General features: G+C 31.0%; 1 protein-coding gene across 2 annotated transcripts; it reads right to left on the reverse strand.

Moving 5' to 3' along the window:
* On the reverse strand, positions 1-24,182 carry LOC140045489 (LIM domain kinase 1-like). Of its 2 annotated transcripts, XM_072090411.1 has the most exons (15): positions 24,148-24,182; positions 23,957-24,047; positions 18,802-18,937; positions 18,331-18,440; positions 15,926-16,132; positions 14,430-14,523; positions 13,130-13,359; positions 9,966-10,131; positions 5,203-5,289; positions 4,674-4,761; positions 4,326-4,369; positions 3,486-3,545; positions 2,857-3,088; positions 1,866-2,076; positions 1-1,372 (listed from the first exon to the last, which is right to left on the reverse strand). In XM_072090411.1, the coding sequence occupies exons 1-15, from the start codon at positions 24,164-24,166 to the stop codon at positions 1,264-1,266; spliced, it is 1,884 nt and encodes a 627-aa protein (XP_071946512.1). In that variant the 5' UTR covers positions 24,167-24,182; the 3' UTR covers positions 1-1,263. The 2 variants fall into 2 exon arrangements, with proteins under 2 accessions (XP_071946512.1, XP_071946514.1); XM_072090413.1 differs by lacking the exons at positions 23,957-24,047; positions 24,148-24,182 and adding an exon at positions 21,754-21,868.
* Between the last annotated feature and the right edge of the window lie 1,838 nt (positions 24,183-26,020).

Genomic DNA, 26,020 nt, shown 5'->3' on the forward strand with positions numbered 1-26,020 from the left:
TTGGCTTGATATCACCATATTTGGTAATAATGACACACTTAATTAAAACACTTAATTTAAGGTATTACTGTAAGTAGAGTTAAAAAGATATAAAACAATCTGATATAAAATTACAAAGTATTACATAGAATTACAAGACACTAAAATGTATGACTATTAAGTTTTAAAGCATCTTTAAAATATGGAGTGAGTTTTGCAAAAGTTATTTTTTTTAACATGCTCATTACGTCCCAAGCACACACTCAGAACATCGGCAGGTTAGCAAAATTCAATCCATACCTTTACAGAATATCAGAAATTACATGTACAATATATTATTATAATACTTGCAAAGGTAATTGAAAAATGGAAGAAATCAAGGTACACATGAAAAGAAGGAATGTAGTAAGAATGTAAAGAAAGACAGAGCATTCAAAGTACCTAAGAAATTATCCTCATTCTAGAATTTATAATTTACAATTATAATATAACAATATTTATAATATTTTAAATAAAAGCACTTTAACTGCATTGCATCTTGGTATCATTTTTAATCGTAAAAGCTGATAGAAAATTTAAAAAAAGAATTAAAGTATTAGTTAAGAGTATTTAGTAGTTTTGCAAACAAACCGTTTACTTTTCCTGTTGGCGTTGGTTGCTCCTTAAATTAGGATCTAAATAAAATTGTTTCAAGAAGAATGACAGTAATATTACATCATCATCTAATAATTTTGTTTATTTTGAAAGTTTATACGGTGGTAAGGCCTAGTATTCCACACTAGCAAACTTTTACCAGTTTGCAAACAACTAAAGTTTGTTAAAGTTAAAGACTTCTGCAATGCAAATGCTTTCAACTGATCTACACTAGCAAACTTGAGAAACTTTTAAACTATCACTTTAGTGGCAGTTTATCATAATTGTTGCCTTTAAAACACTACGCAAGTATTAATTAACCAACAGAGGGCAGTACATAACTTTACCAAATATTTGATTCAATTATGTATTATATTAAAATATTGCTATAAATATGGGCTTTTGTTTTGTTTATTCGATTGTGTTTGTACCTCATGTAAATTCTTCTTCTGTTATTTGTTGTTTCAAATAGACTAGTACACACATTACTTTAAAAAAGAGGAGTTCAATAACTTCATCTCAGAATTGCTGACATCCGCTGAAAGTGTGTTAGACAAGCAAAGAACTTAAATATGTTTGGTAGACTTGATCAAAATCAGTATCGTTCAATTCAGTTATATATTCTTTCGGAAAGAAAGAATATGCCTGATTTCAGCTTGAAACTGATAAGTCCTCAAGTTTCTTAGAAAGAAGAGGTTTTCCATATTCCAGCTGGACATGTAGTGAGTTCAAAGCTCCCGATAAATCTTCAAAGTCAGGCCTGAAATAAAATTAAGATTAAAATCAATAAGATTTCAATACACTTTTAATTATAATCATTAAATAATAGTTAGAAAACAATAAACTAAAGCTCTGCCTACACTATCAAACTAGTTTGACAAAAAAATATTATTTTTACAGTACAATTTTTTAACTTTTTAGTAGTCATAGGGCGCTTTAAGTGCAATTATCAGTGTTATTTTTATGTCTGAGGACCCCAATGGAAATAAGTTTTCTTTTAAACTTTCTTGGGTTATTCCTCGGTTCATTCTATTAATATTGTTATCTTGTGCTTTTTTTCTGTTATGTTTGTCTTGTATTTTTGAGTGAACCGAATAAAACTGAACTGAACTGATGTGCCTAAATATGGTAGTGATATGCCCAAATAATGGTAGTGATATGACATCATCATGTCCATATATGGGTACATCACATTTTTTTCGTCACATAAAGTTTGATGGTGGTAATAATGAATATTCAATTACAATTCATACCTGCTATCAGATTCCAAATCACAACACTCTTTAACAATCTTGATCAGCTGTTCAGGACAACCGACACCAAACTTTTGTTGAAACAACGGAACATTCAAACCAAAGTCATGTCGGCGAGGAAGAATATCAGGGTCAGCGCTGATTCGACCAATCAGCTCGCACAGAATTATGCCAAACGAGAACACATCTACCTTTTCATCATATTGTTGACCTATAAGATATTAATGAATTTGGTTTTAGAAATAATTATTTTACAAACATATTAATAGACATTTCCTATGTCCAAAAATAATATTATAGTTTTATTAATAGCTGTACAATGACTTTTTTTTAGTTGAAACATGGAGTAAAGACTCCATGGTTGAAATCATAATTCAGTCCAGGATAACCATTAAAATGCTGTGTACCATTTTTATAGTGTTATTATTATTATACAAGTTCCACAATAATGAATAAAAAAAAATGAACAAAATTAACTAAAATGAACAAAATTAACTAAAATTTATATTTATTTTACATCAATAAATAAAGTTTTTCCGAGGAATAAAAATGAGTTATAAAAGGATTACACGTTATTTATTAATAATGAGAAAGAAGGAAGTCGCTGAACCTCGACCAGGAAATGACTGGTCGTGGTCCAGTAGGCAGAACTCAAGTGTTTGAAAAAAGAGGATATATTAATACACAGATTTAAAATATGCGTTTATAACATTAAAATGTCACAAATGTGATGTAATAAAATGTGCATTTATAGAGTTAAATATTTCAATAACGTTTCAAGAATGTTATGTATTAAAAAAATGCATTTAGAACATTAGATAGATTAACATTAGATATTAAAATGTCAAAAAAGTAACATATTAAAATTAAGAATAGGCAAAAACCTTAATTTTTTACAAACTGTTAACTTTGTATTTCTTTATACTGAATCAATTTCCTAATAAACTAAACCAGTAAATACTCTTAAACACTTTTGAAGATCTGTAATTACCTCTAAGCATTTCTGGTGCCATCCAGTAGGGATTGCCTACCACTGTGTACCTCTTCTTTCTCCCTCTACCAAGTGAGTTGGTTCCTAGCTGTCCAAGCCTAGGATCCGTCTTGTCCTCCACCATGATACGCGCCAGACCAAAGTCTGCAACGACTACTGAGCCGTTAGCCCTAACCAAACAGTTTGGTGAGTTCAGATCCCGGTGAATTATGGATCGTGAGTGAAGGTAACGCTGGAAAAAAAAGTTAAATAAGTTATGAAGAGAATACATTTATAAAGTTATTTGACCAGAATGTTCTTCCAAATTTGGAAAATCAGACAATGTGATGTCCAGTGGCCATATTCACCATTCACACTTAGGCTAAGGGAAACACCCTTAAAATTAAAAAAATCTCACTGCTAAGTGAATACAATTTAAGGGAAATACTTAAATATTCATTGAGTTAAGTGAAATACTGAAAATTTAAGGGCAATATTTCACTTAGGTGTGATTGGTGAATACGGCCACAGGTTTCCAGTTAGTGGAGTGTATAACTGTAATTAAATGTAGTGAGAATCTGTTTTGTCTACATCTTCATTAAGTAATACATTGTTATCAACAGAATACAGGTATGTACATATACACTTACCATTCCCACTGCAATGTCATGTGCATATTTTGTCTTGGCTAAATTTGATAAGGGTTTATTCTGCAAGATACAAACATTTTTTTTTGGTCAAGGTAAATTATTTCAAGTTTTATATGTAAAATTTAAAGTATATATATTTCCTAAAACTATTTATATATGACACATCAGATCAACACCAATTATAACAAATTATTTTCATAATCTACATAATTTACAAAACTGAAAATATATTTTTGCTTTTAAAACAATATTAGCAAAATAATGAAATAAATCAGGGACAATATACTGGGTTAGGTGGTCACATGACTTTAATAGAGCGAGATTGTGTAATATGGTTTATCTAGCTTAGGATAATAATTAGATTAACTTAGAGGAAAAGCAGTAGGATACTTTCAGTTTGGACTTTTAAGATTATAGATTTTTAGAGCACTGTTTATCCAACCAAACCGTATTTTAAAAGTCATATCATTTGTTTATTTTCTTAATGTTAAGGACATTACTAACAACTGCACTATTTCTTTACATACTTTTTTCATTCACAATAATTGGGTTAAAACATGAAATAATCTGGCAACAACTTAAAGATTAATACTTGAATGTCAAAAATTGTTTAAACTTATATAAACAATTTATATTACTTAACTTAAGGATTTCAGATGCTTTGGCTATTTTGCATTTATGTGATAAAATGCACGTACAAGCAAACAAGAATTTATGAAAAAATTAGTTTGTTTGCATTTTTGATTTATTGACATATGAATCAACAAATGTTTTTTTTTTCACTTTCACATGCAGTTTTACTTTCAGTTTTTAACAATTTTAAACTATTGTAGCACTTACTAAGTCGTTTATAATATCTCGTAACGTTCCACCCGATATGTACTCTACAAAAACAAAAGATTTATTTCACATTTAATATAGTTTTACTGTTTTTATTATTGTTATTTAATAATCCAGTTACATAATTATCTGACGAGTGTGAAATCTATGTAAAATCTATTAATAAAACGGAATGAACAAGATCAGAAGATGAAACAATATGATTGATGTGATTTTAACAAGTAAATAATTGATAAGAGAGTGATTGAATTGAGTATCACATCGTTTAAAACATTGACAGATCGTTGACTGACAGGGCAATCATATACAGTAACCAAGGTAACGATTTGATGAATGTTAACCACATACCTGTAATAAGATTTAACTTTTTATCTCTATACATAACTCCTATGAATGGTAAAACATTTGGATGGTCTAAACTTCGTAATACTTTTACCTGAAAGAAAATAAAATACTATTATATACCTAATAACTATTTATAAACAGTAGTATATAAATCCAAAGGCCAAATTACTGAAAATGACAATGCTGTGGGTATCTGGCTGGATGTCAATGGAGATACAAATAAAATAAGCAAAAAGATAAAGTAAAACAGCCAAACAAATTTGCAGAGCTTTTGGGCAAAACAAGCATATATACAGTGCAAACAATGGAATATAAAACACCACTGTATTTATGTTCATATTACTGGTCTAAAAATTATGTATTATTAAAAAATAGAGAGCACTACAGAAAATGTGTTCATGCATTTAATTTTTACTATTTTATAGTGCAAGTCCTGATGTTGGGTTGTTTGGGCAACAAAGCAATTTTTGGGTTTAATGAATTAGAAAGAAGTGTACATTTGTTGGCTCAATAAAGAGTTTATGATACTTACTTCTTTAAGGAAGTTTTTCTGTGCATCGTCATCAAATCGTATCAGTTCTTTTAATACCATCACCTCACCAGTCTGTCTATGTGTAACCTAGATAAAAAGAAACAAAGGTATCTTTGTTAATATAAACCATTGATTTGTCATTATTTTATTATAGTCGGCAATCTGGGGTTTTCATGTGCCAACTAGGCTGTGTGATAAACCCATTCACACGGCCAGTCGGCGAACTTTGAGTTGCAAACTGGGTTTTGGCAAACTTGCCGGATACCATTGGCTGTGTGATAAACCCATTCACACGGCCAGTCGGCGAACTTTGAGTTGCAAACTGGGTTTTGGCAAACTTGCCGGATACCATTGGCTGTGTGATAAACCCATTCACACGGCCAGTCGGCGAACTTTGAGTTGCAAACTGGGTTTTGGCAAACTTGCCGGATACCGTTGGCTGTGTGATAAACCCATTCACACGGCCAGTCGGCGAACTTTGAGTTGCAAACTGGGTTTTGGCAAACTTGCCGGATACCATTGGCTGTGTGATACACCCATTCACTAGGCCAGTCAGCGAACTTTGAGTTGCAAACTTGGTTTTGGCAAACTGGTCGGATACCATTGGCTGTGTGATACACCCATTCACACGGCCAGTCAGCGAACTTTGAGTTGCAAACTGGGTTTTGGCAAACTTGCCGGATACCATTGGCTGTGTGATACACCCATTCACTAGGCCAGTCAGCGAACTTTGAGTTGCAAACTTGGTTTTGGCAAACTGGCCGGATACCATTGGCTGTGTGATACACCCATTCACACGGCCAGTCAGTGAACTTTGAGTTGCAAACTGGGTTTTGGCAAACTTGCCGGATACCATTGGCTGTGTGATACACCCATTCACTAAGCCAGTCAGCAAACTTTGAGTTGCAAACTGGGTTTTGGCAAACTGGCCGGATACCATTGGCTGTGTGATACACCCATTCACACGGCCAGTCAGCGAACTTTGAGTTGCAAACTGGGTTTTGGCAAACTGGCCGGATACCATTGGCTGTGTGATACACCCATTCACACGGCCAGTCAGCGAACTTTGAGTTGCAAACTGGGTTTTGGCAAGCTTGCCGGATACCATTGGCTGTGTGATACACCCATTCACACGGCCAGTCAGCGAACTTTGAGTTGCAAACTGGGTTTTGGCAAGCTTGCCGGATACCATTGGCTGTGTGATACACCCATTCACACGGCCAGTCAGCGAACTTTGAGTTGCAAACTGGGTTTTGGCAAGCTTGCCGGATACCATTGGCTGTGTGATACACCCATTCACTAGGCCAGTCAGCGAACTTTGAGTTGCAAACTGGGTTTTGGCAAACTTGCCGGATACCATTGAGATGATCTTTCTATACCCACATATCTACTGTAGTTACATGTGCGTGGTTGCTTATATCCCAGACTGGGCTTATATCTGGAACTAAACCAGTAGAAGGATATACAGTAGGCAACAACAGAAAAACTTAGTAACGCTAAATATCAAAGGTCAATGACCATCACAAGATCATCGTGAAGAGAAAGTTTGTTTAAAATAGTTTCGTGATTAACGCTAATTTTCATTTAAGCATTAATTAATTACAACTCATTACAATAGTTTCTAATCTTTCTACTTTATGAATAAAAACTAAACAGAAAAGAAAATGTACAGTATGACTAAATGCAGATCATATCATGGTAATCAGTCATATAGGCAAACGTGAACAGGAAGATAGCATGAAAAAATAATGGGTATCGTCTATGAACAATCACTTATTCAAATCATTTCCAACGAGCATTCAATAAATTTACCTTAAAATAAAACTCCGGAAAGAATGTGCAAACACAAATAAAAATTAAAGTTACAGGATAAAAATGGATTGACATTTAATATGTAATGTAATTAAGAATGAATTTAAAGTAATTTCCTCAAGTATTGACGCTAATATACCAAGGCCAGCTTGCTGGAAACCTTTATATACTTCACTAACAACAATTTTAACCAATTATAAAAAAAGTGACTAAATAATAAAAACAAATTAAAATCACACAAAATGAAGCTGACTTGTTAATTGGAAAATACAACTTGGAATAATATTTCATATTAGATTTACAAGAGTTATTTTAGGCTAGTATATGAGAGTGGGTGGTTACTTTAATAGAACTAATTATAACCCATGTCTAAACCACATTGTATGGTGTGCTAAGCAGGACTGAAATAGACCACACTATAAATATTCCAAACTGCAATTAAGGATAATATCTTAAATGACACAATTTCATGCTTGGTTTATGTGGGAACCATTATATTTAGATATGGTGACGTTTGAGCAATGCTAGGCATGAAGTTTGGTGAATGCAAAAACATTTTTGCAATTTTACTTACATCTTAACAATATTGACAACAATTAATGTACACAAGTGCATTATCGCAATATTTTTTTTGGATCGGACTTACACCTAATTTCTCCAATAGACAACTCAAAAAATGTAACTGGCAATAATAATAATTCAGGGGTTGGAATTTAAATCTAAATTTAAAATCGAATCTGAATTTAAAAATTGTATTACTCATACAAATGTTTACTTTTTTGCAGCTCAAATCAAAATCTTACATCAACCAAGCAATGTGCGGAATTGAGTTTTTGTTTAAAAGTTAACATTGACAGATGTGAACAAACCAAATCAGGTGTCAGAAACAGATAGCAAGACAGGAAACTGCATGTGGTATGTGTTTACTACTTGGCATCTTGAACATTCTAAATGTTCACGGTGTGTGGCATCAAACAAGAGTATGATCCCCAGAAAAAGGCGAGTTCAAACTGATAGGACCCTAGATGCGGCAAACATTGAAATACAGACATTTAGAACACTACACGATATAGTCTACTTTATTTATGTTGTGTATTGGATTATTATTAACTACTATTACTATTAACTTACTGGTATAATGGGTTCTGATAAAAGTATTTTGCAAAGAGAAGGATGTGAATTATATTGTCCCCCTATGCCATTTTAATGTCACGTAATAGTTATTCACTTTGACCAAAAACTGGATTGAAAAAAATGATTTGCCTGAAAAAAATATTTAAATTGTCTGTCAGACAATGGTGTTTTGTGTTTAACTTAAATATTAATACTGCAAAATGGCTTTTTTAAAATCTGATTTTATTAATCTTTTCCATGTTTTTGGTGGACAATACATCTTTAAACTACCAATAATTAAATCTTCAAATTTTGCATTAATAAATACAATTAGTCCAAAAATAAAATGTTATTAAATGTTATAGTGTCCCAGTGTCAAATCTCACTAAACAAGACATCATACAGACCACCATGCTATTACAAACCACACTGCATAACACACAACAGATTGAGTGTAAAGTGCTTTACTGACTTCCTCATCTACTCATCAACTTCATGTTCAATTTGACAAGAAGAATACAAAGTCGGAAACAACTCGTTGCTTGAACTCAACGCACACAAGTTGCCTATTAACGGAGCGTGTATCATTATAATGTACGTATGAGTCATCATTTACTCTAGGTCGCGTCGTGAATGTTGTTTGCAAACACAGGATTTAGTCAAATGCTTCTAAGACTTCAAATTTGTTTCTTATTTATTACTATGCATGTTAAACATTTATTACATACTGAAATATTCCCAATATTTGACATAATGCGACTTTTTAAAGAATGAATGAATGAATGAATGAACAAACGTCGTCATTCCAAAAAGTCTCTTGTGTGAATATTAATAATAGTGTCTGCTAATTTAGTTAGTTTTTAGTTATTTAGTCATTTGGTCAATCTATTAATACTACTCAAACATACCGTTATGTCAATTAAGCAAAATACACCAGACTTAAATGAAAACTGAAATTAATAATATTGATTTTAAGTATCTACTCATATAAAGTTTGAGTGTATGTTTCTGTATTATTTGATTCCGGTCAAGTGACAGATCCGGTTGAGAATAGCAATTCCTTTGTTTCACACTTTGTGCTGTCCACTCCTTTAATAATCCTAAGCTTTACAACCCAATAGGCAACCATGTCAGAAGCTTTAGAGTGTCTTTCTTACTGTGTAAATTTACTCAATTACTAAATTAACTTACACATAATCTAATCACTTCCGTACCAATATTTTGCCGATTGGCAACCTTTTCCTGTTTTAACTATTACTCGATTGAAAGGTGGAAATGAATTGTTTAAGATACAAGCAAGGAATTCAAAGGGAAATTCCTCTAAACCTTAAGGATATGGAAGTATAGGATTGTGATTTTGTACGTGTGGTGAAATTGGTTTATGTCTTATTGACTAAATGCAATTGTAAACGTTTGGTTATGTGCTAGAAATGAGTAACTGACCGACACAAATTACAGATTTAGCGTTAAATGAACTAAATTAAATGATTGGAAAAACCGACAATTTAATCAATGAATAGACAAATGCAAAATAAATTGAATTAATTATTACCAAATGATAAATTCCAATAATTAGTGATACTTCTATTAGAAAATGGTCACAAACTATTACTATACATTTTTAACGTTATATTTTTATACAATCTGAATGTTTTTTATATATATCGTAAGTTTCCTATATGCCTTTAATGTTTTATTGATATTCTGTTAACCAGCAACCAATTTTGCTTTTATACCTGTTTGTGAAAACACAGAGAACCTGAACTTGAACAAACAAATATACTGTACACAATACATAAACTAATAATTGATTTATTTCAAGAATGTAAAGTGTTTACCTTCATAGCTTGTCCGAAGAATCCTTTGCCAATTACTTCTCCTTTAATAAGATCCGTCGGTCTAAATATACAATGGTTTTTAATTCCTTTCTTAATTGAACTTGAACGTGAAAATGCAAACCTGGAACTCGGTGACTTTGACTGTTCTTCTGACGAGTTGCGCCGCCTGAAAGAGTAATTATTAATAGAAATTAGTTAAATTTTAAACAATTAGCTTTAAAAATGTTTTTAGAGATTTGTTTTTATATTGGTTTATTGTTTTCCTTCCTCTTCTCTCCATTTGTGTAGGTCTTACATGAAGAAAGATCAAAAAAATATTCCTCCAAATAAAATATTTCACCTAAACTTCAACAATTTCATTCACACATTTGTGTAAAAATAAAACTAGTTTGAAAAGCAATTAAGCATAACTGCGTTTACTTTTCAAAATTCTGTTTACAGTATTTCTTGCGTAAAATTATGATAATTTAGCGAGTAATTTACGCAAGATTTCTGGAGAAAGATAACATTTCTGAAATTTATCAATCAAACTAAAATCATTCACTCAAACTAACATTCTATTTACAAATTTCTTTTAAATATTACTTTTTACAAACAATTATTTCAAATATTATGACGTGCAATTGCAGATTCACATTGCTTCCATTTCAAATAAAAAAAAACCAAACAAACAAACAATGGTGATTTTACCTACCATTCTAAATTCTTTACAAACCCGAGAACTTTTGAAAAGCAACAATAATTGTTTTGGTTTTTCTGAGTACTGGAACTCATATTTTCCTGTTGTTTTGAACAATTGTTGACAAAAACTGATTAAGTTGCGTCTTGTAGTATGAAAATAAAGCACACTACAGGATGCTATTACTCACGTTACTTCCCAAACACTAGAGGACCCTGGGAAATAATGGTAGCACAACAGCTCAACCAATCAGATACTTGCAACTGATTAGCAAGAACTTAATAACCATGCTTTAAGTTTTACAAAGCAATATTGTAAAGTTATAATACTATTAATAAAATTGTTATGCATACATATTAAGGTCATTACAAAATAACAATTCTATTCTCAAATACTCATATTTTTAATCTAAGGCAAAACTACTAATTTTTAATGAAAAATACCATAGTATCTAAAGTTTGTGTGTCTATTAGGAGTATTTTTTTTTCTTTTTTATTCTTTCTCTAACAATTATCAGGATGCTTCAAACCTATTCTTTTTAAACTATGTTTTGTTATGCAATTAGGTGTTGTTTTTTTTCATAAGAAAAATCCTAGTACAGAACCGGATTTAACCAAAAACTCTCGAAACTAAGGAAGTACAATAAACCACCAAACTACAGTGCCACCATTTGTTGTGGCGCTGTCAAGTGAATGAAATTGATAAACAAATCTCCTTTTGTGGTAAATATTTCTAACCTAAATATTATCCAATCATAAAAACACACTAATAACTGTGTCATCAATAAAGACATCTTTAATTGAAAATTGCATAATACCAAGGAAACGACAATTAAGAATAATATTACGTTTAGAAAGTAGAATAATATTGTGACAATCACCGTGCTTTTTCCTGTCTAGTCTGGAACAGGTGGAATGACGACGAATCATACTCATTATTAACTCATCATTGCATTTAGTAACGATGTCTTACAGACAACGAAAGTACAAGTACAGGTAACCAACGTCCTGTCTGTAACAGTAAATCTCAATTTATTGTAAACGTAGTAGGAGAAGAACTCATTTATTATTGTACTAAGCCATGGTATTATGTTGTAGGGTGACTGATTCATTTCCACACTCCCTTGTATTTCCACCAAGGTACTCAAGTAACCAACGTCCTATCTGTAACAGTAAATAATATATCCCAATTCATTGTAAATATAGTAGGGGAAGAACTGATATGATTGCACTCAGCCATGACATTATGTCATATGGTGAACACGCACACTGCCTTATCCTTCCTTGTATTTTTCAACCAGGTACTCATTTTCTTATCAGGAATTGATCCCTGGTTTTTTTATATGATAGTCAAGTGTCCTAATCACTCAGCTTTCGTAACTATAAATAGGCCTATTTTGTTGTGGTATATAATGTTTTCTCCAGAAGAAACAAACCTCCTTTACATATTTGACGACCATAGCTCTGTCTACACTATCAAACTTTATGTTGCAAAAAAATGTGCCTATATATGAACATAATTTCATATCACTACCGTATTTGAACACATCACACTTTTTTTTTTTCAACTAGTTTGATAGTGTAGAGAGAGCATTGTATTTGTATAGATTACAAAACATGAGATACAATAATTATAATAACTCTTATAATTTTCTTCACTAACATATTTATGCATATCACTACCATATTTACAGTCAACTTTTGTGAAATGTTGATTCGTGTGTTTGATTAAAAGCAACAAAAATGTATTTATTTCTAAAAAGATTATCAAATTTAAATGGATTGAGTATTGCAAGCCAGACCACATGAAAGTGTTTAGTAAAATCATGAGATAAAATATTCAGCATGCTAAGTTCACGTATCAAGAATTAAAAGATCAACCAAAAATAAAAAAATGAAAAACTTCCATCCTTCCTGTGTCTCGTTTTTGTAACTAATCAAGCATAAAATAATTATCGTGAATGATTAATATGGTATGACGTAAATGGGCAGTTGACGTCTGTTAAGACTCTTGTCCAGTAGGAAAGCCCGAAGGATTAAGATCAATGTGTGTGTTGTGGAAACATTTTAAATATTTTAAGGTATATATGTTTTTTTATTGGTTGCTAAAGTCCTGTTTGTGATTATATTGTATATAAAGGAATTACCGGTTGATAATCCGCTGGGATGCCATTCTGCTATGGCTACTGTACAGGAAAAATGAATGGTAAGCATTCTTGTAAAAACTCATCTGAACTGGCTAGAGAGAGGCCTACATTCAGACCAAAAGTCAATACTGGGACTATACCCAGAGATGCCTGTTTGTGAAAGTAGGGGTTTGAGTAGACCTGAAGTGGGATAACACCCAAGGATATATGGCATTACATTTTAAATTAGCTTCATTTAGTTTATTTTTAAACAGAAAAAAAATAATTATTTATGAAAAGGATGGAAAACAACGATTAAAATATTAAACAAACAAAAACAAAAATATTAAATGCCCTTACGTCTTTGGTGATTCTATGGAGTCACATTTACAACTGAGTTGTTTTTTCTGTGTCGGCTGTTCAGAAAACACAGAATCCTCTTCTGGTTCCGTCTCTTTCCATTCCCGTTTTAATGGCAGTTCCATTTCAGATCCAAGTGCTGAGGATGACACTTGGGGTGGTGCGGTCACTGGATTATGTTCTAATGTTAATTGCAACGTCCCGGATGACTCTTTTAAAATTCTGTCAATCTGACATAAGAAAATAAAGAAGAACATTAAATACAGTTTTGTTACAGCAAATGTAGCTCAACCACCATCAACACATTAAATACAGTTTTGTCACAGCAAGTGTAGCTCAACCACCATCAACACATTTCTAAAACATTCTGTGTAATTTTTCAAAACTTAAAATAATTAAAACTTAAGGAAATGAAGTTAAATATTACCCATAACAATTTGAACAATAACAAATATTTGGTCACAATCAAATCATCTATATCTCTGCAACTAACAGGCATACAACATTAAATCCTTTTCAAATCCAATCTGTATGTGTTTAATATGCTTATCTATAAACTGGTTGAAATTGAATGGCTAAAGCTGCTAAACAATTTTCTCAATTGGTTACAGTAGGCAATCTTATCAATCAATCAGTCAATATTCCAACCGTAATTTGACCAAAGTCCATTGGTGGCACTCATAAATATGAACATTTTAATTAGCAATGTCATACGTCATTTTAATTAATTCAGTAGCTATAACCTTTTTAATTTTCTAAAGACAGAATTTCTAAGTATAAACGATCAGTGTCTTGTACATTATAATTTAATTATAAGAAAATAAATAATGCATTGTTTTCTATTGAAATCTTCCTCTGACTCAGTGAGTGGTCAATCAGTAATGTCTATATAAAACTCAAATACAGCCCAAAATAATAAATGAAAATATTTTATTGATTCAAAACATTTTTACAGCGGTGAATGCCATGTTCACCAAGTACTTGGATTTAAAATTCAAAAATTCAAAGCAAACATTTATTGACCTATTAAGAAAATGGACACAGAGTATACAAGTACTTAGATAAACAATAAAACGAAACACGAACATATGATGAATAAAACCATATGCTTTCATCTTTCCATTCATCCTCCCAAACTTTTATTTTATTAAACCTTATTTAAAGAGCATACACTGACAATCAAGGGCTCTCATAAATATCTCTATGCATAAACATATAAAAAAACAAAGATAAACAAACAAAGAACTTTACAACAATATACAATACACTCCCCTCTTCCACTCCTCAAGTCAGTACTTACATGTTGAACATTCTGTTCTTTGATTGGTTGACCATTGACCTCTAGAATGTGATCTCCAACACACAGAGATAGTCGATCAGAACTATCAGCAATTCTACAAGTTTAGTGGAAGACAGGAAAAAAATTATTTGTAGTTTAATAGTCAAAACATGTATCATAATAACCGCATACAATCAACGAAGAATGTTATATTTTATCAGGGAAGACTTCCACCCTTTCCTGATTGTACCAATATCATTTTTAAAATAACAAATAACAATGTTATTGTTATGTTGACACGTGACGTAATCAACAATCAATTGTTAGATTCAAAGAATTCACGATGTCACATGCAATATATTTTTTTAAATAACAAAAAGAACAATTTTTTGTTCACAGTAATTCATAAATTCCTGGAAAACAATAACTGAACCATCACAACAGGAAGCACTCAATATATAAATAAAGAATGTATAGAAATATACCAACAGCACAGTATTGCTAGATATCATACAAAGTTGAAAGTCTTTTAAATTATTTTTACTTTAGTTTGTTAACCTTTTTGTTAGAAAACATCTAAAAATAGATAATTTCATTGGCCAGCAAACCTTAGAAAAGCACACAATGAATTGACTTAGATAAATTATATGACTTAGGTATTTTCAATTTTTTAGAGGGCAGCATTCAACTTTTATTTTTTTAAATATTAAATATTCTATTCTAAGCATTTTTGTCATTAGTTTTCAGTGTTTTGTTTATAGTCGTAAAATGACTGCTTGGGAACTTGTTAATTCTATCAAAAACATTTATTCAGCCAAAGTAAAAACAGTAATCACCTCTAGATTTGTTTTAATGTAGATATTGCAGTCAATTCAATGTCTAAATAGTTCACTAGGGAGTGTTCAATTATTTAAAAATGACACAATGACATTTAAACATCACAGGTAGTAACCAGGAATCAACAAATTTCACAGTAAATCACAATAAAAGTTGTTTGCGTTGCATTTGCATATAATGCTTCACTTAACTCGACAGATCTTACTTGACAGATACAGTATATTTGGATACTACACAATAGTATTCAAATCCAAGAGCCTGGTATTTATGAACTTAAATTCTGTATACACTATCAAACTTTATGTGACAAAAAAATGCGAAGTGCCCATATATATGTACATGATATCATATCACTACCATGTTTGGGCATATCACTACCATATTTGGGCATATCACACCCTTTTTGTCAAACTAGTTTGATAGTGTAGACAGAGCTTGAGGATAAAAAGTAAAAACCAATACGTGTATTGATCTGTTCACTAACATAGGATAAAATAATGTAATGAGAGTAATCGACATTTCAATCCTTATTGTATCATCATCTTGCCTAAGGATACAAGCAATGCGATGAGCGTTGGATTCGAACCCACCATCTCACAATCAGTAGTCAAACACACTGCAGCACCACGTATGCAAATGAGGAATGATAAACATTAAAAACAAATAAAAAGTAAACTTACTCTGAAATACAAATGGTGCGTCTGTGTTCCACTTTGCTCTCCATCGTTCTCTCTGCATATCGTTGAATCTGCTTTTTGTCTATTTTTACAGAAAATGAATGTCTACCCTTTGGGCTCGGAGGAATGCTTAGCTGTTTAAAAGTGTGAGGTATTTTGTCTGGTGTTTGAGCAGCTATCGGTGACATTATTACACGATAACAATTCTCACTGTAAAAGAAATAGACATTTTTATTGTATCAAACATAATTCTAAAGTCCTGTCTACACTATTAAACTTTATGTGACAAAAAAATGTGATGTGCCCATATATGGACATGATGATGTCATATCACTACCATATTTGGGAATATCACTACCATATTTGTGCACACGTTTGATAGTGTAGACAGAGCTTAAGAAACCAGTTGTTATTTTCAAAAGTATTTAAACTAAAAAAACGCATTGTAAATCATTTTGAAATTACGCCATTTTAAAAACATTTATTAACTGCTCATATCTACCTATTTCTGTATTCGTACACAACTATAACTAGCAAATCAATAATTTTAAAGTTTTGGTTTTCAATTGATCTTTTAGTCACCACAGTAATTTAATTCCGAAATCTCATTTAGAAGACTTTAATCCTAAAACATGTAGTTAATCCAAGCTAATCCTATAAAGCTGTTTAGTATGATATTTGATGGTTGATTTGGAACTCAGCCAACCAGTGCTATCTACCAAAAGGTGTTTCTCTACTGGGTATTCTATTTTGAATTAATTACAGTTGTTTTGCATCAACGCCCTCGGCCTAGTTATCACACTCAAGTTCACCTGCACCTCACAGCCTGTAGTATTGATCCAACACATTTAATATATACTAACATTCACACCTTACATTTGGAAAAAACTACAATATTTCAAATGATAGTAAATGGCGATAATTGTTATTAGGTAATTTTATTAAAGCTGTATTGTCCCCCAAAAACAAGAAAAATAAAGATATAAGTTATTTTGTAGCTTTAATACATTTAATCACGTCCATAGAAAAAAATAAAAAATAAAATAAAGTTTTTACCTATAAAATAACAAAATAAACCCATTGGCTGGCTATTTTTTTCTTTAAATTGCATTTTTTCAGGTAAATAATGTTTTTTTATCCAATTTTTGGATAACTATTATGTGACATCAAAATGGCATATTCAAACAAACATATTTTAAGAATTATTTTTTCAGGGGGACAATATATCTTTAAAGGTAACAAGTAATAGATCAATAGTGGCACACTTCATGAGATAAGTAATATGATTTCAATTGTATAATTGTGGTTGTAGAAATTAGTTTGATTTATAAATAAATTCACACATTTAATAATTGAATAGTGTGAAATGTTAAAATCAGATTCAAAATTTCAAAACAAAAACTTTTCATTGAAAAGTAAAGCGCTTTAACCACAACTAGTATTACAAGTAATCCTGTTCTCCGCTACCTTGTAACTGATCTTTCCCACGATTCAAAATGTTTTATGTCAATTTTAAAGCTGCATGTTAAGTGACACGTTTGCATAATCCATCAAATATTTAATAGCAGTTTGCGAAAGCTGACATAATGAAAAGCTTGTCTGTGTGATGCTACTAAAGGCTGCCAGACTGTATTACACATTTAAAAGCAATTGTATGATGCACAATTAATATTTCTATTGAGAATATTTAAAATGCTAAGAATACCGGAATGGTGTCCGGCGGGCTTAGGTTTTTACCAACCCCTAAAACCAGTTCTAGAAATACCGGAATGGTGTCCGACGGGGGATAGTTTTTTAAGTTCTATTTATTTGTTGTTAGCGGAAACCATTCAAATTCATTTCAAAGTAAATGATTTTAAAGGACAATAAATTTACTTGACTTGAAATGCTAAATAAAATAGTTGTTACCCTACTTTATGTTATATGATAATATTTCCTGAATGCCAACTTTTATATATACACCTTGTCCTACAGTCTCTATTTTTGACATAGCTAAAAATCTCAAATAAACCAACGTAAATTTGTATAAATAATCAATTTTCGTTATGACCTAGTTCAAACATTACAGAAACAGGAATACACCTAGATGGTATATTTAGTTAAATTCAGTTGAATTGGTCTACATTCCTGTGGTCTGAAATCAATGGTAAACGCTATCTAAAAATACATTTCTTTCCCAGACAATGTGCTTAAAATAATATAGGTACTTTTACACCTATCAGTAGGTGTAACTGTAAGCCTGTAAGACTGTAAGCAAACTATATATTACGTTGTACTCTACTAATCAAGAAATTACTTTTTATTGGTATGATTGATACATATTGAAAGTTAGTTATATCAAAAATGAAATAGATACTGAACATGTGCATGTATGTCAATATTTATAATTTAGGATTGAATGTACTAACCAGTAGAGGTGCGTTCGTTCCACGAGTGCATACCCTTCACCCTCACCGATGTACGTATCACAATTACAACATATAAAACATTCAGGATGGAATCTATGATCACCAGCAACCTACCAAAAACAACATACAACATAAACAACATTAATAATGTCATCAAATGTAAAGCTCTGTCTACACTATCAAACTAGTTTGACAAAAAAATGATGTGTGATGTGCCCAAATATGGTAGTGATATGCTCAAACATGGTAGTGATATGACATCATCATGTCTTTATATGGTCAAATTTCATTCATTTATTTTGTCACATAAAGTTTGATATTGTAGACGGAGCTTTAGGTTGGCAGTACACAATTATAAAGCTACATTCACAGTGTGAATGTGGGTTAAGACAATAGAAGTACCGTTAACATAAAGACATTCTCAATATTTAAATACTTAAAATACAATTTATTTAAAATTGTAAAACAAACCATAATTGGTCCTGTTATAAGCAAAGCACATCCGTGGCAAGCTTGCCCAAATCGAATCCAGTAGTCCTTCCGACAGTACAAGTATCCATTCTTCTCAAAATACCAACTGGATAGCCTCAGGTTACAGTCTGAACACCTACAATATAAACAGAATAAAGATATATTAGCTGTGTATACCTTATGCTTCTGTGTAACTCTGATCCAGTATATGTTTGCGCCTGAACGCAAAAAATAGGCCAAACGACAAGATTAACTTTCTTTAACTATGATAGGTAGATATTACATGGTTAATACTTGGATTTAGGCCTTCTAATGAGAGCTTTAGACATTTTTATACCAGTGGACATTTTTTTAAGCTTGCTTAAAATGAAAAATACTTTTAAAACCCCATCTATGAAAAATAAGTACAGGGCCAAAAATGGCCATTATCATAGAAACGACAAGATTGATTTTTTTTAACTATGATAGGTAGATATTACATGGTTAATACATGGATTTAGGCCTTCTAATGAGAGCTTTAGCCATTTTTATACCAGTGGACATTTTTTTAAGCTTGCTTAAAATGAAAAATAATTTTAAAACCCCATCATGAAAAATAAGTACAGGGCCAAAAATGGCCGTTATCATAGAAACACGATATTGATGGATGCACTTAGCTTACAATAGGACCGATTATGGTCTATTGTTTTTTTTAAATCATGTATTTTTATTATTTCCTGTCATATATCTTACCGGTAAATAATTCTAAAGTATGAAAAGTGCCTAAGAGAATATTACAAATTGATAAAATATTTTATACTGATGCAGCGGTAAATATTACTGTACGTTTGTTTCAATTTATTGGTCAATAATTCATTTCAATGAATATTTGAAAGCATCTAAATTCCGTATGTAAGATTAATGTAATAGTATGTTCAAATTCTGATGAGGAAGCCAATAAAATAAAAGATTAATATTTGGACAACATTTCCTGATTAGTAGAGAACAGCGGGAAACGATGTAATAATTGTTAGTACTGTAACACAAGTTTGCTATGCTAATAACAATTGTAGGTTTACACTAAAGCTCTGTCTACACTATCAATGTTTTATGTGAAAACAAATGTGATGCGCCCATATATGGACATGATGATGTCACACAGCAGTATCACTACCATATTTAGTCACATCACATTTCTTTTGTCTAACTAGTTTTATAGTGTGGACTATATTTTTGTATCTCATTCTCAGAGCAAACATAATTTTTATGTATATTTTATATGCAAATGACTATAAATGGAAATAATTTTCCACTGATGAATGAATGAATTTAAACTCTAATGAGAAATGCAGAATAGGAGCAGTCTTTACAGTAGATACCTTTTCTCCGTATATCACTTTAGATAAATCAACAGGGACGTATACCTCAAACCTGAGGTAAACAAAAATCATTCAGAAAATAGGGAGGGGGAGTGAACACACCAAACCAAATGAATCATGAATTTTAACATGAACAAAATAATAAATAATTTAATACTACTATTGTGGCTTAAATCTCACACTAGCTGGTAAATATTAAATCATATTTTATGAAAATGAAAAATAATTAATAAGGAAATAATAAAATTTGTAAAAGAAACTAAATATTAGTAACAAAACATCTTAACTAGACCAAATTGATAGTTTGTGGTTACATTAAATTACAACCTGATAACCATTGATGCATTCACCTGTGTGAAACAGTCCGCACGCATACATACACAAGAGATTTAAACAATTAGGAAGCAGATTAAATTAATTTAAAACACATTTAACTTTTTCTTTTAAGAGAATATTGGGAATGGGCTATGAACCCAATTAGTATTATATTTTGTTAATATTTCAATTTTTTTTAAATTTTTAAATCTTGGTGTCACTACTATAGCAACTCTCTCACCAAAAGTCTTTAAAAACTAAAATGTTAGAAACCAGACATTTTAAAAGAATTCCAAAGCTTTTCTTATAAGTCAACCACAATTGTGTCCGGTTTTGGGTGAGTTTATTGTTCTACTAAAGAACTATAACCAAAATAAGGATAAGAGAGATAAAAGCAGTCGAATCTGAAAGGGATGTAACTATTGGAATGTCTACTACAGGACAGTAAAGAGACTATTTAAAAGTCAATCCATTGTGTGTGTTGCTTACATAATTCATATTTTAAAAGTAAGAAAAAAGAAATTCAAAAACTCCAAATTAAGACACGGAAGTCATTGAGAATTCAACCTTTCGCTATTCATTTGATCTTTTGTTAAGCATACTTGGATCATGATCACATCAGGACGTCAACATCTTCCTTAACATTGTTAGTATCCATGGGTACATTGTAATCACCTCATCAATCTTATAACATTAATGTTGACATCATGTGTTTCATGTGACAGATCTTGATTGAACTTTACTGACATTTTCAAATTACCTACTTGTACCGAATGGTACAAACAAAAAAGTGTATAGCATGGTATAAACGTAGATCTGGAGTACACCAGCAGTAAAGTCAACTGATACTAGGTATCCGTCAATGACGGCCATTTTTCTTCAGAAGAAGACAGACTACAAGTAGTGACAGTATCGTATTGTATGTATTCCATTAAAATGTATCTTAAACACAATAATTAATTTGTTTGTTGAACTTAATACTGTAGTATACTAGTTATTTTCCCCTTTTGTAATTTGTAGATGTACTAATACTGATTTTGTACTTTTCTGGAAGTCTGTTATTTTTTCTTGCTTTCTTCTGGTTGTTTTATATTTTGTAAAACAAAACTTATTTGCATGAATAAATAACAATAATAATAATAACAAATTCTTCCTTAACAAAACTATAAAATTTATAAAATAATACAAGACCATAAGTAAAAAACAAAACATGGTTTTTAATTTCATTCATTTAAGTTCCTTATCAGAATTTAATAATAATAGAAAAAGTACTACATACCTCTCATATGAAATCATATTGTTATGATTATAAATCTATAAAGTATGCTCTAACAAGTCAAGTAATAATGTATGTTAACATAAGAAACAACAAACTGTAACATGTACTTAGAAGTGTTACTACCAACACCAGGTGAGCCGTACTTACAATACAATATACCAATCATAACAAAATAAGTATAAACCGCATAACTGACTAATCCTAAATATGTGTGACCTCACTTCCTGACCTCCAATGGTATGGTTCCTGAAGGTGGAGTAATAACTTTTACTATTTCAATCTATTTTTAGCTTATTAGATCATAACAATTCAAAGTATTTCAACATTCCTTAGTTTTGATATTTTATAAAGTGTAAATAATTTTACCTTTTGTTTGTAAATAAAAAAATAAAAAAACTTAAAAATGCAATTAGATCTTTTTACTACTAATGATATTGCATCCACACTCCTGTGGCATTTTGTGAACATTATTTATTTAAAAATATAATAACATTAATAGTCTGGATAACAGTTGAAAAGTTGATAATAAAAAGCACAATATAACAAAAAAAAATGTATACATGTGGGGAAACTACCTTAAAAACAGATTAATCGTAATGTGAAATTATAGTTACAATAGTGAGTTAATGGTGTTAATAAAAAAAAACAATTCAAAACACGGACCATTTAATTTATTAACTCATGAAAACCAGATTATAAATGAAAAAGCAATTTGACAGTTAAGCCAATAATAGCTGCCTATAGAAGTAGAAATTTCTCAAGGGATTTATGCAATTTACAGCCCTCAGAACAGCTCTACCACTAAGCCTAACTTTGCTAGAGCACTAAATGGTTTTGAACCATATCATTCAATATTACGGAAAATGTGTAAAGTACATTACTGATGAACATTGTGGTAGCCTTGTATATGAGAAAGATACACCAACATATGGCCACTTAGGATTTGATCTAATTGAAGTGACTCTTCCTCAATAGAAATATATTGCAAGTTGAGTCACAAATGGATACTAAAAGAGTATGAATGCTTTTATTCAACAATATTGCACACACTATTCAATTCATAATTTTGTATAGATTCGACAATGAACAAGTCATAACTATTGTAAATGTTCACAAGATTACAAAATCATCAAAATTACATAAATGAGACTTTGTAATTATATCAGGGAGTTGTAATTATATCAGGGAGTTGTAAAACTCTGATACACACAGGCTATGAGGACCGGGCTATCATGAACTCAAAAGTTTGGGTAATATAATTTGGGTGTGGACTAAAAAATATATTTTATCACTTTCAAGAGTAGTTCCTGGTCAGATGTTATAAAATACAACATTTACATAAAAGTATTTCACAGAATACAGTAATGTGTTAACTGCTAATGCATCACCAATATGCCATTCAAGGATGGAATTATAATTATCCTCCATGATGGCAGCCATATGACACCGATATTTATGTGGTTATTGTTGTGTTTTACACATGTTAACATCATCAAATTGTAACATATTGTAAACATAAGACATTTGACACAACCTAGTTTGTATTTAAAAGGAAACATTAATTGATTCTGCCATAAAGAGAAACAAACTGACACACATCTTAGGAAGGCGTAATGTTTGAGACAGAGTTTGTATTTAATTTTAATGTCATTTTTTTTCTGCCATACTGTATATTATGCTTATGTGCCCCATATAATGGGGATGGATTCAAGAGGGCTGGGGTGCCTGAATATCGACTGCCATTGAAGGGTTACCCTCGAGTGTTGAAATAAAAATGTTTAAAAAATGAGTTTTCACTAAATATGGTTTAGAAGATGGAAAAACAAGTGTTTTGGGGTGTACATTTTTTGGAATCACAAAAACAGATGGAAAAACAAATATGCTAGCTTCAACTGATAAACAGGCTTGGACCAATCAGTGCATTAAGTAGGTAGTAATAATAATGATACTGTAAATTTGCCAATTTTTTTTTTTGGCATTTAAAATATTATTTGAATGTTGATCAAAAAATATATCCACATTCAAAAACGTTTATACTCGTACTATTACTAGGCCTAAATGTTTTCAGAAAGTAGTCTAATTTCCATTGAACACATTGTTTGCAGTAAGCATTTTATATAATAATTGTAATGTCAGTAAATAAGGCTAGGCCTAGATTAATGAATGTCAATACAGCCAGACAGAACCCAGTAGGGTTTCTTACCTGAAGCACTTGACATGCCAGTCTGTCTGAAGAGCCTTCACTACTTCCTCATCATTAATTTCTTCTTTACACGCCGAACAAATCACGGGCCCTAAATAAATAACACAGACTAATAAACTATTATCAATTCTCCAAGTTATTATTAAAATAAATATTACTATCGATATTTTATAGCATTTTATATAGCTTACCTATTCCTTTCGTTCCCATTTGGTAATTTTTAGTGTTTACATTTTTGCTTAAATGTCGCCCTCTATATCGGCACCAATTATCCTGCACTCGTTCCCGGTCGCATACATTTTTCTTCTGCACGTCTCGAAACACAGAAGAAGGGTTGGTTATAATTACCGCGACGGTGATCGAGAAGAGGGCGTTAGAGCTAAGCGATAAAATACAAATTATAGGTGCCAGAGACGTTTCAAATGAAAACAACTAGGCATATGTGGAATATAATTTTTTTCCTAGGCATTTAAAATCATTTGTAACTTGGATAAATCGATGTCTTGATGATAATAGAACAAAAAGGCTTTGAAAGAAACATTAAACAATACAAACTTTATTTTATAGTCAATTAGACCAGTAGCACAACATATAACAATAATTTTACTGGTATGATGGTTACTGGTATACTGTAATTAATGGTATAAAAAAAATGGTTAATAATGAGAATAATTATTAACAATCCAACAACAAGAAATATTTATTTTCATATTTTTTGTTGTACACATTCTACAGATATTAATATCAGCCAACAATATGTTGTCATAACTACGACAATATGTTGTCATAACTACGACAATATGTTGTCATAACTACGACAATATGTTGTCATAACTACGACAATAGGTTGTCATAACTACGACAATAGATGGTCATAACTACGACAATAGATGGTCATAACTACGACAATAGATGGTCATAACTACAATAGATGGTCATAACTACGACAATAGATGGTCATAACTACGACAATAGGTGGTCAATAGGTGGTCATAACTACGACAATAGGTGGTCATAACTACGACAATAGGTTGTCATAACTACGACAATAGGTGGTCATAACTACGACAATAGGTGGTCATAACTACGACAATAGGTTGTCATAACTACGACATTAATACGAAACGAATACTTGGTAGCCTTTATTTTACTTTTAATAGTGGTAGAATGTCTTTTGTCACACATGGCGTTTCATACGTATAGTATTACGTAAAACATGGAGATAAAAGGTACATTTTAAATTATTTTATTTTTGTTTATAACTCGACCATATTAAGTAAAAAATATTGTAAAACATTGTACATATTTATTTACACGTGTATATATTCTAATTATGTTTTGTCTATAATTCAAATGAAGTAATGCATACAAGAACAAATGCCCGCACAAATTTTATTTTACATTAGATATAAATGTACATTCTATTTTAAAAATTAAAATTTAGACAATTACCTCTATTTAAGTGTTAATACAAATAGTTAAAATTTAGGAACTAGAATATTGAATGCCAAGTGTGTAATCAGACAATACGAAGTACTTCCTACTTTATTATAAAGATATATTCGATTCGATATATATATATATATAAATTTGTATTCAATATTAGAACAAAATTAGAATCCCACATTTGTGACTCGTACATTGTCAATAAATAGGCGTAAAGAAAGTTTAGGTTTGAGAGTTTCATGAATAGTTTAGATGAAAGTTGTAAACGGTATCAGTACTTAAGTACTGCCTAACTAACTAAGCTAAAAGAAACTTAATCTACGCTTAAACTAAATCCTAAGCGCATTTAGCTTTAAAAAAGTGACACCGTTTACATTATGGTTAGGTTATATGGAAATGATAAATGGAAATAAATTAATAGTATATAAAGTATAGTTAAAGGATAGTAAATATTGAAACCGTGTACAAGTCACATTTTTATAATTTCTTAAATGTTTCAAATATTAAAAGTAAACATTTTCGAATATATCTTATAACAAAGTATAAAATACAAAGTACACAATTACTATTTCTGGCCTAATTTCTAGTTTTTATTTTCAGTCTATAGTGATTCGACCA

This window comes from Antedon mediterranea, chromosome 3, assembly GCF_964355755.1.
Source record: "Antedon mediterranea chromosome 3, ecAntMedi1.1, whole genome shotgun sequence".
Lineage (NCBI taxonomy): Eukaryota > Metazoa > Echinodermata > Crinoidea > Comatulida > Antedonidae > Antedon > Antedon mediterranea.